Source organism: Castanea sativa, chromosome 10, assembly GCF_040712315.1.
Source record: "Castanea sativa cultivar Marrone di Chiusa Pesio chromosome 10, ASM4071231v1".
Lineage (NCBI taxonomy): Eukaryota > Viridiplantae > Streptophyta > Magnoliopsida > Fagales > Fagaceae > Castanea > Castanea sativa.
In genome coordinates this window covers 29120102-29136462 of record NC_134022.1, presented here as the reverse complement: position 1 = coordinate 29136462, position 16361 = coordinate 29120102, and the positions used below count along the sequence as shown (strand labels likewise).

At 36.8% G+C, this 16361-nt stretch overlaps 2 protein-coding genes and 1 long non-coding RNA gene across 4 annotated transcripts; 2 read left to right on the top strand and 1 right to left on the bottom strand.

Annotated features, from left to right (window-relative positions):
• The first annotated feature begins 2385 nt into the window (after nt 1–2385).
• LOC142613081 (heat shock protein 83-like) lies at nt 2386–5897 on the top strand. Its single transcript, XM_075785272.1, has 4 exons — nt 2386–2785; nt 3050–3191; nt 3309–3589; nt 4108–5897. Exons 1-4 carry the CDS (start codon nt 2642–2644, stop codon nt 5656–5658), a joined length of 2118 nt encoding a protein of 705 aa, XP_075641387.1. The 5' UTR covers nt 2386–2641; the 3' UTR covers nt 5659–5897.
• Nucleotides 5898–6655: 758 nt separating this feature from the next.
• LOC142613083 (small ribosomal subunit protein eS10z) lies at nt 6656–9059 on the bottom strand. The gene is made up of 5 exons (XM_075785274.1): nt 8924–9059; nt 8591–8639; nt 8231–8507; nt 7726–7855; nt 6656–6975 (listed from the first exon to the last, which is right to left on the bottom strand). The coding sequence occupies exons 1-5, from the start codon at nt 8924–8926 to the stop codon at nt 6898–6900; spliced, it is 537 nt and encodes a 178-aa protein (XP_075641389.1). The 5' UTR covers nt 8927–9059; the 3' UTR covers nt 6656–6897.
• Nucleotides 9060–9624: 565 nt separating this feature from the next.
• Nucleotides 9625–13260, top strand: LOC142613084 (uncharacterized). 2 transcript variants are annotated; one of them, XR_012840231.1, is made up of 2 exons: nt 9625–10024; nt 12333–13260. It is a non-coding gene; the product is annotated as an uncharacterized LOC142613084 (long non-coding RNA). The 2 variants fall into 2 exon arrangements; XR_012840232.1 differs by lacking the exon at nt 9625–10024 and adding an exon at nt 10031–10245.
• The last annotated feature ends 3101 nt before the right edge of the window (nt 13261–16361 follow it).

The window sequence follows — 16361 nt, the reverse complement described above, 5'->3', positions numbered from 1 at the left end:
GGCCCAATTCTCTTCTCTAAAACACTTTTGTAAACTCTAAAATAAATTTAGCTCTTGCTTACTTACCAAAAAGAATTTAACATTTACCAATCATTTCATTTTTAAGGAAAAAAGAAAAAGAAAAAGAAATTATCATTGAAAATAAATGACATTGTTTAAAAATCAAGCCGTTTGAAAGAATGTTTTCAATCTAATATGGCAAATTATGAATTGAGATATTTTGACGTAACTCATGCGCTACAAAACGTTAATCTTAAGTTTAAGCCTACCAAAATATTAGATAAACTCAATCAACTTGATTAATTAGGTAATGTTTGTGAAGAATAATGCATAATCTGGTGAAAATCTATTTTTTTGAGTTCATGAGATAGAATCCATCGACATTTATTTTTTGGGTAAGTAAGTTGGAAATATAAATTTTAACCAAATTTCACTAACCCGCACTCGTGGACTATTTACCGCTTTCTTCATTTAAAATTTGATAATTGATTTTTAAGAAAATTGAAAATATTCATTTCAATCAAATTTCACACCCATGAATTTTTTAGATCTCTCTTCGTTTAGAATATGATAATTGCTTTTTTAGTAATTTTAGAAATATTTATTTCAACCAAATTTCACTAATCTGCACCCATTCCACTTTTCGTTTAAAATTTGATAATTGCTTTTTTAAGTAAGTTGAAAATATTTATTTCAACCAAATTTCACTAACCTGCGCCCATGAATTTTTACCACTTTCTTCATTCAAAATTTGATAATTCTTTTTAGTAAGTTTAAAATGTTTATTCCAACTAAATTTCACTAACCAGCGCCCATGATTTATAATTTATTTTACCGCTTACTCATTTAAAATTTGATAATTGTTTTTTAGTAAGTTTGAAATGTTTATTTCAACTAAATTTTACTAACTAGCACCCATGATTTATAATTATTTTACCGCTTACTTCATTTAAAATTTGATAATTGCTTTTACATTATATAATTTAAATTTATTTCTCTAACTTATTTTTGCATTAAGTAAATACTAGAAATGTATTGAGTTGGCCCATGTGTGGGGTAGGTTAGAAGTGGTACATAAGGGGTGAGCCATTTTGAGGAAAACACTCTGTGAAAGCCTAGGTATTGAAAAAAAAATGTTTTAACGGCTTATTTTTGGGATATAATTGGAGTTTGGTAATTTTAGGATTATACTCGTTGTGGTTCATAAAAATCGGGCTTTAGGCTTAAAAATCTCATGTGTTAGTGAAATATTGGTAAACAAATTTGCTAAAACTACAATAAGTCATGAAAAAATCCTTTAAACCTATTATATCACTATGATGCACAGACGCGACGCCAGAGGTGCCGCACCCGCGTCCGACGTGGCGATGCGCAAGGGACGCCGCTGCTCGCGCGTCGGTGCCGCGTCGGGCCACATCTGCCACGTGTTTTCTTCTTCTTCTTTTTTCAGTCAACTCGTGCCAATGCAGCTTGAATCGCGTCGACTCGGCGCCGATTCGGGCCGATCCAGCCAGAATCGAGTCATATCGGTCATATCGGGTCATATCGGCTAACGATCAAAAAAGGTCAAAATCGGCCTTCAATCATGTCGAAACAGCCGAAATCGACTTTGAATGAGACCCAAAAACCCTAAATCTGTCCTTCCTCAATTTTATTTTGAATATTTGTTGCTTCTTTTGTGTTTTCTTTTTGGTTTTGTGTTTTGTTTTGTGTTTCTTGCTTTCTTCTTTCTTTGTTTTGTGAATAAAGACATAGTAATATGTTTTTTAAAAATATTTTAATAGTAAAAATATATAAAAAATATATAAATAAAAATATTTTTAATAATTTTTTAATTGCCGAGTCTCGCCGCACCCACACCCACCTTTTTCAAAAATTGTTGAGTCCCGCACCCGCACCTGCACCCGTACCCGCACCCATGCTTCATAGTTATATCATCCTTTAAAAAATCCCTTGATTTGGTAGGGTGGTATGCTCTGCTCTTTTGCAACCCCTACTCTAATCAAAACACTAAAGACCCCTACCAAAGATTGGCATTGTAGTTCAATGATATTATTCAGTCTCTTTTATGAGAAAATTCAGAATTCAAAATTCCATTTTCCACTTATTATAAGGAATTGAATAAATAAATCCTTATAGGCCTAATCGTGGGTACATGAAAATCACAATGAATCAAATTGGAGCCTTTCGGCCCAAAATCAATAGCCCCAAACAAAAATTTGAGGCCTTGCTGGCCCAAACAAAGAGCACACCGATGTGGCTCCAAGAAAATTCATGATCATCATCCCGCGCAAAACGATGCGGTTTAACTCAACGAGGGCAAAAAGAGTGAATAAATTCCTTCATAGTTCCAAACCAATACAACATTCTCAAGAAAAAAGAAGCCTCTGGACTACGCAACATTATTATACAGTAGATTCCAATTGTCTTTACACAATTCCAACACACTCTCGAATTAATACTTTGCAGGCAAACTCAGAAGCCCCCAGAACCTCCTCTCTCACTCTCTCACACTTACACGTACAAATATACATTACTACTCGTTGGCGTTCTATTTCCACGAGAAAGACAGAACCGCCGAAACAAAATTCCTCGCTCGGTTTTGTGAATTTGATTACTGGCTGGTCGCTTTGATTAAGCAATGGCTGACGTTCAAATGGGAGACAGAGACACAGAGACCTTCGCGTTTCAGGCAGAGATTAACCAGCTTTTGAGTCTCATCATCAACACCTTCTATAGCAACAAGGAGATCTTCCTTCGTGAGCTCATCAGCAATGCTTCTGATGTACGTAAAATCACACACACAAAACCTTTCTTAATTTTCTCTTGTATTATCATATAAATTTTCCTAGAATGTTGTTATTTATGGTTTCTTTTGGTTGAAGTCGAAGTTAACAGGAACCCCAGAAAAGAGAGTAGGAAACTTTGATTTATACAATATAAAAAAATAAATAAATAAATTACAAGCTTTACAACTTTTACTTGAGATGGTTTCTGTTTCAGGATTGAGACTGCAATTTTTTTTTTTTTTTTGGTTTTTCTCTTGTAGGCGTTGGATAAGATCAGATATGAGAGCTTGAGAGACAAGAGCAAGCTTGAGAGTCAACCCGAGCTCTTCATTAGGATTGTACCAGACAAAGTCAACAAGGCCCTCTCAATCATAGACAGCGGTATAGGCATGACTAAAGCAGGTACGTAATTATAAGCATCCCAATTTTCTTACTCTTCTCTGTTTTCTTTTCTTTTATTAGTTTTTGGTTTTTGGGTTCTGATTGGATAAGTCTAAAATGGGTTCTTCTTCTTGTTAGATTTGGTGAACAACTTGGGAACAATAGCAAGGTCAGGAACCAAGGAGTTCATGGAGGCGTTGCAGGCTGGGGGTGATGTGAGCATGATTGGGCAGTTTGGTGTTGGGTTCTACTCGGCTTACCTTGTTGCTGACAAGGTTATTGTGACTAGTAAGCACAATGATGACGAGCAGTACATCTGGGAGTCTCAGGCTGGTGGCTCTTTCACTATCACCAGGGATGTCAATGGCGAGCCCTTGGGTAGAGGAACAAAGGTCACTCTTTTCCTCAAGGAAGACCAGGTAAGAACTAAGAATAAACCCATTTAAAGATGACTGTTTTTGTTGTTGCTGTTGTTGTCCTTTTTAAATTATGCTATGGGGGGACTGATGCTAGTATGCAGGCTATCAATGTAGCTTTCGTGGTTTCAATCTAACAACGCCAAACTATATTGTCCGATAATTTAGGTTTAATTTTGTAGTTATCCCTCACCTCAAGTATTAATTGTGTCTATTTCATCCCTCAATTCAATTATTTTTAACAATAAAATTGACTTAATTTTAAAAGTTGAGGAACAAAATTTGCATAATTAATAGTTGAAGGACCTTGTTAATGAAAGAGTCAAAAAGTATTCTTAATGGTAGTTTTTGGATAGTTTTGGATACTAGGAGAAAATGAACCAAAGTTTTTGGATAGTTTTGTCAATGGCCTTATCCCAAATCCAAGTATGAGATATGTCCTATGCTTTTTTGTGCATGATCGTGAATTTTGATTAATTGCCTTGGTATTGAAATGAATGTACTTTTAATTGATTTTGTAGTTGGAGTACTTGGAGGAGAGGAAATTAAAGGACCTTGTGAAGAAGCACTCTGAGTTCATCAGCTACCCCATATACCTCTGGACGGAGAAGACCGCTGAGAAAGAGGTCAGTGATGATGAAGATGATGAAACCAAGAAGGAAGAGGAGGGTGATGTAGAGGATGTTGATGAGGAAAAGGAAAAGAAGTCCAAGAAGAAAAAGGTTAAGGAGGTGAGCCACGAGTGGCAGCTCGTCAACAAGCAGAAACCAATTTGGCTGCGAAAGCCAGAGGAGATCACCAAGGAAGAGTATGCCTCCTTCTACAAGAGCCTCACCAATGACTGGGAGGATCACCTTGCTGTGAAGCACTTCTCTGTTGAAGGGCAACTTGAGTTCAAAGCTATCCTTTTCGTTCCTAAGAGAGCCCCATTTGATCTATTTGACACAAGGAAAAAGTTGAATAACATTAAGCTCTATGTTAGGCGGGTGTTTATCATGGACAATTGTGAAGAACTTATTCCTGAGTATCTCAGCTTTGTGAAGGGTGTGGTGGATTCTGACGATCTTCCACTCAATATTTCCCGTGAAACGCTACAGCAAAACAAGATTCTCAAGGTGATTAGGAAGAACCTGGTGAAGAAGTGCATTGAGATGTTCAATGAGATTGCAGAGAACAAGGAGGACTATGCCAAATTCTATGAAGCTTTCTCTAAGAATATTAAGTTGGGAATCCACGAAGATAGCCAGAACAGGACTAAGCTGGCTGACCTGCTGAGGTACTACTCAACTAAAAGTGGTGATGAAATGACCAGCTTGAAGGACTATGTAACAAGAATGAAGGAGGGTCAGAAAGATATCTATTACATAACTGGTGAGAGCAAAAAGGCTGTTGAGAACTCACCTTTCCTTGAGAAGCTGAAGAAGAAGGGCTATGAAGTCCTCTTCATGACTGATGCCATTGATGAGTATGTTGTTGGGCAGTTGAAGGAATATGATGGGAAGAAGCTTGTTGCTGCCACAAAGGAAGGCCTTAAGCTAGAGGATGACTCTGAGGAAGAGAAAAGGAAAAGGGAGGAAAAGAAGAAATCATTTGAGAACCTGTGCAAGACAATTAAAGACATTCTTGGGGACACGGTGGAGAAAGTGGTGGTGTCTGATAGGATTGTAGATTCACCTTGCTGCTTGGTCACTGGGGAATATGGATGGACAGCTAACATGGAAAGGATCATGAAAGCACAGGCTCTAAGGGGCAACAGCATGAGTTCTTACATGTCAAGCAAGAAGACAATGGAAATTAACCCAGATAATGGCATTATGGAAGAGTTAAGGAAAAGGGCGGAGGTTGACAAGAATGACAAGTCTGTGAAGGACCTAGTGTTGCTGCTCTATGAGACTGCCCTCTTGACTTCTGGGTTCAGCCTCGACGAACCCAACACATTCGCCTCAAGAATTCACAGGATGCTGAAGCTGGGTCTGAGCATTGAGGAGGATGAGAGTACTGGTGAGGATGCTGAAATGCCTCCATTGGAGGAGGATGGCAATGAGGAGAGCAAGATGGAGGAAGTCGACTGAAAGAGATGAAGTGGTGTCTTTTAGTGAAGTAACATGAAGTCTGCTAAGAAAGGACTCAAAATCATTAGTGGGTTTCTGTTATTTGTTGTTGTGGAGTGATGAAGTGGTTTCTAGCTTTTGCTTAGGGTAGCAGTGGATGGTTGTAATCGTCCCGTTATCTACTATGTTGCTCTTAGTGACGTGTAGTCTTTGTAATATGTTTCGAGATATATATATAATTCTACCGTGTTTACTCTTAAGTTCCATAGTAACCAATCATCCAAAAGAAAAAACTAGTGCCATAATAACACTTACTTAAAGATGAGAAGGTAGACGAGAGAGAAAGGCAATTCCAAGCTGCAGCATAAACTACGGTAACTTGTCATGCTCGAGAGTGACCTAGTTGTAATCATCCTCTTGTTATGCTGAGCAGAAAAGAGGGGGAAACTCTGCTACTGAGAATTATACCATCGATGCGAAAATTCCGCCCACAGCTCCAAAGAATATTACATAGGAGCGGCGGACTTTTACTTCCGGAAGTTCATCAAGTCGAGAATGACTAACCTCAAAACATATACCAAAATCTTCTAAAATTACCATAAACCGTAGAGGATCTTAATCCTTCAAATTTAAACATTCATCAAAATCTTTTTTGTATTGCAAGTTTTGAGAATGTCCACTTAAGAAGATTTGCAACTCTAAATACAACGTTCAATGGAATTAATTAAAACGATTTTAGTTTTTAATTTAAATAAAGTAACAAACAGTGAAAATATCAACTATCTACCAATTAAATTGATAGGTTTTAGTCATATTATTTGTGGATTATATATTACTTAATTTCAAAACACATGGTTTTATTGGAGCAAAATCCAATTCAAGAATTTATACCAAACAATTTGTGACAAAAAATTACTTTAAAAAATATGCTCTAAGATTTTCAAAAAGGTTAATTAATCTATTTAAAGTCACTTTCTGAGTCGCCTTTAAGCAAATAAAGCATGGATACCTAAAGCAATGAAAACACAACAACCAAAAACTGAATATAATATGATAACGAATTGAGAAAATGTAGTTATTAAAAGAACAGGAAAATTAAATAGTAACTATTTCAAAACCATCAGCTAATATTCTCAAACACTAGAGCAATGAAAACAAACTGCTACTTAACTCCCATGTGCAGCCAGTCAAATTCACTCTTTACTCAGCTAGAAAACTTTTTAATGTCAAAACCATTCAAAATAGTAAGAACAATCACACTCAAGGAAGAGTCGAGCTAGCTGCACCCCCACCAAAACCACCAGCACCACGACCAAAGCCTGGCCTTCCACCAGGACCCTGCAAGTCAGTAGCAAAAAAGAGTGAATCGCTGTATAAAAGAAACCCAAACTATAATCCTACATGTTCTTGATACAAAATCACATTAAAATACAAAAAGTGGGCTAGCTTAATAGGCAAGCAAATCACCCCCAACTGTCTGAAAGCATAGAACACCAGTAATGCAACCCTTAGAGAAATAAAAATATTGCATTCGTTGATCTATAGTATTATGTTCATCTCATATAAATCGCTCATTTCTATTTAGAATAATTCTAGATAAGTATTTACATATCGCACCATCAGTTTTTAACTCTAATAAATCTTTAGCAAATAACCATAATTGTTTAAAACATCAATATCCAAATCCCTCCTTTCCCACTAGACAAGTCCAGAAGCTTCCCATTGTAATGGAAGGAGTTATTACTCAGCTCTACTCATGAAAAGCAACAAAAACTTGTCAAAACCATGTAAATAGCCGTGAAGGTCAAAAGCATCCCCACTAATTAAAAGAACACTTACTCGTATCCCTCCCAGCAGACCGACCAACCTCATCCAACCTAAGCTATATAAAGCATATAAAAAGAAAAGGAACAACGCTAGAAACAATTTAGAAGAAACATTTTCTATCAAATAGATTTGTATGTTTCCCCACAGCTGTCTGACCATTACCATAAAAAATAAGGAATGATATAAAAACAGGAACAAAATCATTTAAACATAACATAATATACTGAAAGAAAGTACTAAAAGAAGATAAAGTAATATTACCCCAAAGCTAGGTTTGTAGTCAGCAGGAGCTCCACCTTTGTCACCAAAGTCACCACCAGGTGCACGGGGACCGGCACGGTACCCATCTCGGTCACCAAATCTCCGCTCTCCATCAAAACGAGGTGGGCCACTAATTCAAAGCCATCAACAATAAAACCCAATCAAAAACAATCCCAACAATAAAAATGCAACAACAATCTCATATCACATTACAATCTATAGAGAAGCCACAATATAACACCACCAACCCAATAACCTAAATTAACAGAAACAACCCCATTCACATTGCATTCAATTGAAGAACCACAATATACCAAGTACCAACAACCCAATGACATAAATTAAATTTTTAAAAAATGGTAATAGAATCAACAACCAATCAATAATTGCAAATTCTACAACAAACCCATATCAAATTACAATCTATTAAAAACCCACAACATATCAACAACCCAATAGCATAAAAAACAACAGCAAAAAATGCAAGCAAATCAATGAGAATTACCGGGAGCGATCGCCAGATGGGCCGAAGGGGCGGCCAGCAGGCTTGGCCTGTTTCTTCAAAGTGGCGGGGACGATTTCAGATGGGAGGTTGAGGTAAGTTCTGAGGAACTCAATGCCATCGTTTGTGAGGTACCAGTAGTAGTGCATCCAAGCAAAGGTCTCACGCACATAAGCCTTTGACTTGAAGCTCTGCATTAGCTTAATCACCTGCAAGTTCGGCACATCGATCTCTGGGTGCTTTGCCAGATTATAGTCCTTCTTGGCATAGCAAACTCCCTCTGAAACCCCAGAGAATTCAAAATCCAAATCCAACAAATAAAGCATCTAAATACATATATATACATTATGTGTGTGAATGTACCTTGGAAGAGGTACTTGGAGATTTCACGACGGTTCTTCTCGGAAATGATCTGAATAGGGAATTAAATAGACGAGTCAGAAATTAAATGAAAAAAAAAACTGCTTGGACGCCGAGAAAATGTGGGGAAGGAAAAGACAAAGCAAATTAATATCTTCCAGCTGTGTAGATCCATTAGAAGCCTAAAATCCTAGTTAACAGCTGTAACTGATACAACATCTAGATTATAAAACATGCCTAAGAGTTTCAGTTTCTATTATTTTCCTATGGTTTCTCAGCAACCAAACAGAGCAAAAGAAAGAAAATTAAATATGACAGATAGAGAGAGAATGGTACCATGGTTGCGAGAGAGGTCGAGGAAGCGACGGCGAGAGGGGGCGGCAACAAGCTGATTGTTCTTGTAAGAGTTCTCTCTCTCTCTCTCTCTCTAATCGCTTGCAGCAGTAAACCCTAGCTTCATGTAGCCTGGGTTTTATAGCCCATTCTTGTTGCGGGGTTAGCGTACTTTCATTTGGGCTTCATTTTGGGCCTCTGTGCTTTACTCTATACGGCCTAATTGATTACAATGATCCGGAGTATAATGGGCCTTTAATGAAATAATAATAATTATTATATCAAACCTTTCAAATGCTAACACAGTGTTTGGTAGACCATCTTTGTTCTCAGTGTTTGGAAAATCATTGTTCAAAAACCCATGTTTAAAATGCCTGTTTTGAAATCACCTTCGGCCTCTTTTTAAACAACAAATACTAGTGTTCAGTGGTAATTGAGTAAATTATTTGAACACAGCACTCGGCCCACCTAGTCAACTTTTTTTCCCATCTTGTCTCATCTCTTCTGAAGATTCATGCCGAATCCATCTACAAGATCTTCATCTCACCCACATCTGCAAAGCAACCCAGTTCTCACCCACCTCCATAACTCCTCACCCACACAGTCAGAGCAACCCGCGGCATTAAATCCTCACCGACCTAGGTCAATGGACTTTTTAGTTCTTTCTTTCTTCTCCATCACCAAAACTAGAGGTAATACAAATACTCTATTAAAATAAAAGTTTGGGCTTCGAAAGAATACTCTGTTCACTTGAGATTTTTGTTTTTATTTCATTTCAAAGTTTGGGCTTTGAAAGAATACTCTGTTCTCTCTAGTTGGTACTCAAAGAATACTCTGTTCACTTGAGGTTTTTGTTTTTATTTCATTTAAAATCTTGTACAATAAATCCTCACCGACCCATCAATCCTCACCAACCCATTAAACGTCTTCTACACACTCTCAGCTTACACCGCATCACCAACCTCAGTCAATCACAATAACCCCTTGCTCAAAATCATAATTTCATGCCCAACTGCCCCTAATCCTCGTAGAGATCCCACCCTCACCTACAAAGCTTTGGTGCTAACCAAAAGTTAAAGTCACACAATGCGAAAGAGAGGTCAGGTAAATATTTGTTGTTTTTCTTAATTTCTTGTTGCAGCTTTCTTTCACATCCCAATGTAAATTGGATCAGTTGACATTAATCCAGCTTAGGGCTTATTTAATCCCACATCTTCTGCCCCAGATGGAAGCCTCATCCTCATCTTCCTCCACCTCTCTCATGCTATACAGAGCATCAGTGCCCTCCTCTGCTTCCCCCTCTCACCATGTTCCCTTACTGTTAGGTCTGCCTAAATGTAAACACTGTGTTTTGATTTTGTAGGTAGTGAATCATTTGTTTGCTTGTTCTATTATAATTTTGTACCTAAGTCATGCATTTTGTCTTCATTTTGTGGCCTCTATGTTGTTGCCTTTAAATCTTTGAGATCAGTAGGTGTAAGTGTAACTGTAAACCATAAACATGTACATTTTGCTTTCAAAAGAATGAAGGACATAAAGTTAGGTACTCAGGCCATTCTCTCTTACCCACTGCTTCAAAGGAATAATCCATCTCTCTTACAATACCTCTAAATAAGTAATTGATGCACTATATAAGTAAACATGATCTACTTAATAATCCCTTACATTTGACAAAATTTGAAGGTATGATGGAATACAATATTTTAAAAACTAATTGTACTTATATCATATGTATTTATTAAGCAAAATAAACAAAAGAAAATGAAATAATCCCAATTAAGCTCCATAATGTATTCAGTATTGCTTGTTTCCATGCCCAAATAGGAATGTCCACATGCAACTGATTACTGCTCTTTGGCTCTCCTGCTGTATAATAATCTAATTATATCATTTTTCCCCTTGTTACCTCCCCCCTCCCCTTTCTTTTTTCCAGAAAAATTAAACAGTAATGCTAGCCATTATCCCAACAAAAAGTAAGTAGATGTATAGATAAAGATGCTCTAAATACCAGTTTATTTTTTTCCCAACAAGTTTTTTCCTTCTAAATTGCATCATTGGGCCGTTTATTTTCAAAACTAAAAACTTCCTTTTATGTAGTCAGAAGAGGTTCTCCTTTTATTACACTAATAATATACTACCTATCTGTAAGTTGAAACTGTGGACTTGAAACATGAGTCCTGCCAAGGAATTATAATAACGATTGTTGTTGATATGAGTTACTGAGAACTGATTGTTGTTGATATGTAATTTCTGTCTGTACTACTCCATTAAAATTACTAGACTTTTTATATGTTCGTCAAATGTGTAAATTCTTGTTTATCCACTTTGTTAGCAACCTTGCATCCACTTAAATTTTTGAGTTCTCACAACAGATATGATCATTTCTGGTCCTTGGCCTTGCTTATATTAAAATTCATAAAATCTATCTTAAAATTTCCAGATTTAGACCTTAGTTTCTCTTATATGCCTGCTGCTTGGTACTTTTAGTGAGTAGGAAGTTCATGTTTTTTAATCCGTATCATACAATTTCAAATGACAAGTCTATGTAAGTATACCAAAATTTATTTAGATGGAAGAGAGAAGAGCTGATGCCGAGGATTGGAAGTTGTGGCATTCTGCAGTCGAGAAAAATTTCATTGATGTATTATTAGAAGAGGACGCTAAAGGGAATATGCCCCAAGGCCAGTTCAAGACAAGAACTTGAACAGCCGTTATGAATGAGTTTAACAAACGAGCGAATAAAAATTACAACAAGACACAACTTACACAAAAATATCAACGAATGAAAGGTCGACACTGCACATTCTCCCAACTTATAGGACGTACGGGAATGGGATGGGACCCCATTTCAAATACGGTGGCGGCCAGTGAGGAAGCATGGGCTGCTGCATTTGCGCTAAGCCCTTTAACATACTCCAAACTAAATTTATTACAATTAGCTATATGCATGGTTTATGGTTGTAATTAAAATGATGCTAAAATCTACCTTGTGTTCATAATAGCATGGCCTATCTTTTAAACACTGAATGTATTCACAACTAAAAAAGAGAAGAAAATCAAAAACAAAAATGTTTATATGGATCAGCACTATGTTGTAAATGTATACACGAATCTGAAAAGCAGTTTGCTAGATCATTGTTTACCTTTCCCTGCATATGAAGAATAGGGGGTTTATTAAACAGTTGCTGTGTAAAATCTGATGCTTTTAGAAATGGAATAAAATCTGAACTAAGGGGTTTATTACTATAGAATATATGTGTGATTTTGGTATAAAGTTAAATTCTGATGAAATGTTGTTACTCTTTCTATGTTTGGTATCTAAGAGTGGATGGTTATTATGGGTATATTATAATTACCCATCTGATTTGTATTGGGTTTTATATGAATAAGTCATCTAACCCAATATATATAGTTGTTAATAGGTGAATCATAAATTCAAGGAGTTCAAAAAAAAAGGGCTGCAACACTACGAGCTGTTGGGTAAGCTTTTCAATTCAAACACAGCCACGGGTTTCCTCCAAATATCATCTTCCCAACCAACTCCCGACAGTGACGAAGAGAGAGAGCTGGATGCGGCCTTCTTATCATCGAGGGTACATGTCAATGTCAACACCGATAGTGTGGACGACATCGAGGAGCTGCCCACACCAAGTGAAGCCCAAAGTCGAAAGCAAGCTGAAAAGCGGCCAGCTGAATCATCTAATTCAAGTAGAAAAAGGAAGAAAGGGCACTCCTTTGAAACCATGAATGAGGCAATTTGGGGGTTTACTGACATGAGGAACCGGAGGGGGAAAAAGTCCACCAACACCGGAGAGTCAGGTGTGGGGGGTCAGACTGAGTCAGTTACGCAAGCTATAACATTGTTCAACCAACACATAGATGTGGATCATGTCACATATTGCAAGGTTGTGCAGGAGCTTCATAACACCAAGAGTAGAGTCGTTTTTTTGCTATGACGGTCGATAGAAGAAAGGCTTGGATTGAGTTTATTGAGGGTGGACTGCAGTAGTGGTGGGGGTGGTTGATAGTGTGCGTCGTTTAGATAGCCTAGGAAGTTAATTAGTACTCTAATTTTGTTTTAAAGTTAATAGAAATAGTATGTATTATGTTAATGTTTTGGACAATGTTTGCATGCTGCCTTCCTTTATTATGTTCAATGCTTTAAACATCTATGCTACTTATGTAAGAAATATGTTTTGTGGTTGTTGTCTCTTCTATGAATTGCTTTATTTGGTGACATGTATATATTTTACAAAATCTGATGTGTTCTTTATGAAATTTCCGTGGTACAAACAGTAACATCTATATATATAATCTATTGATTTTGTATCTCTCTTAAATTTAGACTTACTTATATATACATGCAGAATTAGATATACTCACTTATGCAGAATTATATATTTCCTCACTTATGCAGAAATATATATACTCAGTTATGCATAATTATATACTCAATTATGCAGAAATATATATAGTATGACTTATGTATGCATACAACAATATATACTCACTTATATATATACTCACTTATACAGAAATATATATACTCACGTATATATACATACAACCGTATATACTCATTTATATATATACTAACTTATATATATATACATACAGCAATGTGTGTGTGTGTGTGTGTGTGTGTGTGTACATATATATAGTGGTTGATGTTCACTTCTTAGCTGCCCACAGGTGTGATTCAGTTATGGCCGACACCAATTCAGATCGTGATTCAGAGATATTTGACCCCCATTCAGATGAGTACGATAGTGAGGTAGAGCTTGAGATTGCCACAACATACGTTCAGCTATGTATAGAGTACGTGCAAAAGTACTACATGAAGCGACCTATGTGCACTAGTATCCTAAGTAGGAGGTCATATGTGATTGAAGTACTAGAAGGAAATCCCCAAGTGTTATGACATATTCCGCATGGACAAGACCATTTTTAGGCACTTGTGTAATGAGTTGAAATGGCTGCACCTATTAGAGGAGGACACTGGTATTGTTTCAATTGAGGAGGCCGTTGGGACAGTGCTATTTATCGTCGGACACAACGCTGACTACTGACTAACTGCCAACCGCTTCCAACATTCTTTCGAGAACATTCAAAAGCGGTTCCGGCGTGCCTTGCATGCTATCCATGCTTTGGGATGTCTCATCATCCGGCCCGACGTTGATACAGCTGAGCTTCCTCATTCACTTCGAGGAAGAGAGTATTTTACACTGAGTCAATTCCTTTAACAAAAACAATAGAGCAAAAGAATCACATCTATCTTTGTACCATGAAATAAGTTATTATAAGGAATGAAACAAATTTTGAAAATTCCAAGTAAATCAACATATATTCCAAACTTAAACACTTCTAAAAGAAACTATCTTCAAAATGCATAATATCTGCAAATCAAGCACAACCACCAATAAAACTACATCATACCAATAAAACTACATCATACTAACCACTTTTAATCTGATCCAAAAGAACATTTATTTGGGGAAAAAAAAAAACTCTTTTACTGTATTATTAGTGCATCCATCTTCACTTAAGCATTTTATCAAACAGTACAAGTTTCCTGTCTACATATCAATGTATGTGTCAATTTAAGGAAAAAAAACAAACAAAACACATGTAAACAAAAAAATTCAGAAGTGTAGTTGAAAGCGAAAAAGAAGAAAACTTTCTTACAAAGTCAAGTGTTAGAAGCAACGAGAAAATTTCTGGCATCGGTGGTTGGAAACAACGAGAATGAGAAACCTTAGGAAAAACCACAACAAATTATTTTAATTTGGAGTTCATTGGATTGGTTAGACTTTTTTTATTTATTTTTTATTTTAATCTTCTAACGCTTTCTCGGCAACCAAACAGAGTGTTAAGAAAAATGAAAAATTGAATGGGTTATAAATCAAATATTGTTTCAACAACAAAAGATTTCGAGAAAACCCCTTTTGATTTCGAGAATGTAGGGCGTGTGTGTTTGGATTGTGAATCAAATATTGTTTCAATAGCAAACAAAGAACAGAAAAAATGGGTTTTCCCGATTGGTGAGAAAAAAAAAGTGAGAAATCTGTGAGTGACGAAGGAAGTGTTCAATCTTTAGACAATAACCCATTGATAAGCAAGGTGAAAGTGAGATTCTTTACCTGGATCTTGGAGTGATGGGTCGGTGGCGACAAAAGGTGTGCGTCGTTGCTGGGTCTTGGAGTGTTGACAGTGGAGATGAGATTCGAGGAACGTGAAGCCTAGCTGTGGATCTTCTGAGGCGTCGATGGAGAGGAGGACTGTGCGTGGGTTTGGTGTTCTACTCTCAGGGAAGAGAAGGGATAGAGAAGGAAAGAGAGGGGCAACGGGTTCTATGATGTATACTCTCCTGATTAATTTTTTTTTTTAAATAGTGGTCAACTTTTTTTACAAAATTAAACACACATACCAAACACATATTTATGTTTTTTGAACAATGAAATATGTTATTTAAACCATAATACCAAACACTTTTTTCAACAATACTTTTTAAACCACAATTTTCACATCTTTTTAAACAACAAATTTTGAACTCTATGACCAAATAGGCTCTAAAATTCTTATTTTTTTAGCATTTTTAACTCAAAAGCTTGCTCCATCAAACTTCTCAAATTGTATAATTTTTGCAATTGATGAATAGTGTCATTTCATAATTGAGACCACACCGTTCACCAATGGTAAAACTTTAATTATTTTTTTATTCAGTGGGGTCCACTATCTTTTCTTCTTTGTCTTCACCATTTCTTCTCATTTTGTTTCTTCCTGTTTCACCATTTCTCTGCTCTCTCTCTTCTCTGATCTCTCTTCTCTCTCCATGGTTCATGGTCTGTCATGCTCGTCGCCGATTTTTGCTTGTCGCCGATCTCTGCACGTCGCTGATCTCTGCACGTTACCGATCTCTACTCGTCACTGATCTCTACTCTTTAGCCGCAATGTCGCCAGGTCACCGATCTCTGCTCAAAGTCACTCGATCTCTACTCTTTGGCCGCAACGTCACCAGGTCGCCACTGCCTCCGATTCGTCCTCTCACTTGCCCTCACCGGTTCAAATCTATGATTATCTCTCTCTCATGTTCCAATTTGCAGGTTGTGGGTTCCGATTGACCCTTACCGGTGGAAGGTTTTTTTTTTTTCTGCTGTGGTTGGTGGTTGTGGGTGGTGGGTTTTGTGGTGACTATTGGTAGTGTGGCGCCGGCGGTGTTGTGAGAAAGAGAGAGACAGAGGAGAGAGAAATAATAATAAAGAAACAATATTTAAATGAAATGGTAAAAAAAATAAAAGTTTTGATATAGGTTGTATTGTAAAGTGGTGTGTTATATGTTATAAAATTGGGATTTGAGATCGTAAATGCTAAATTTTTTAGAATGCTTGATAAGAGTGCTCTAAGGCCTTTTTTTTTTTTAATAGTGTCATGAGGTTAGTTT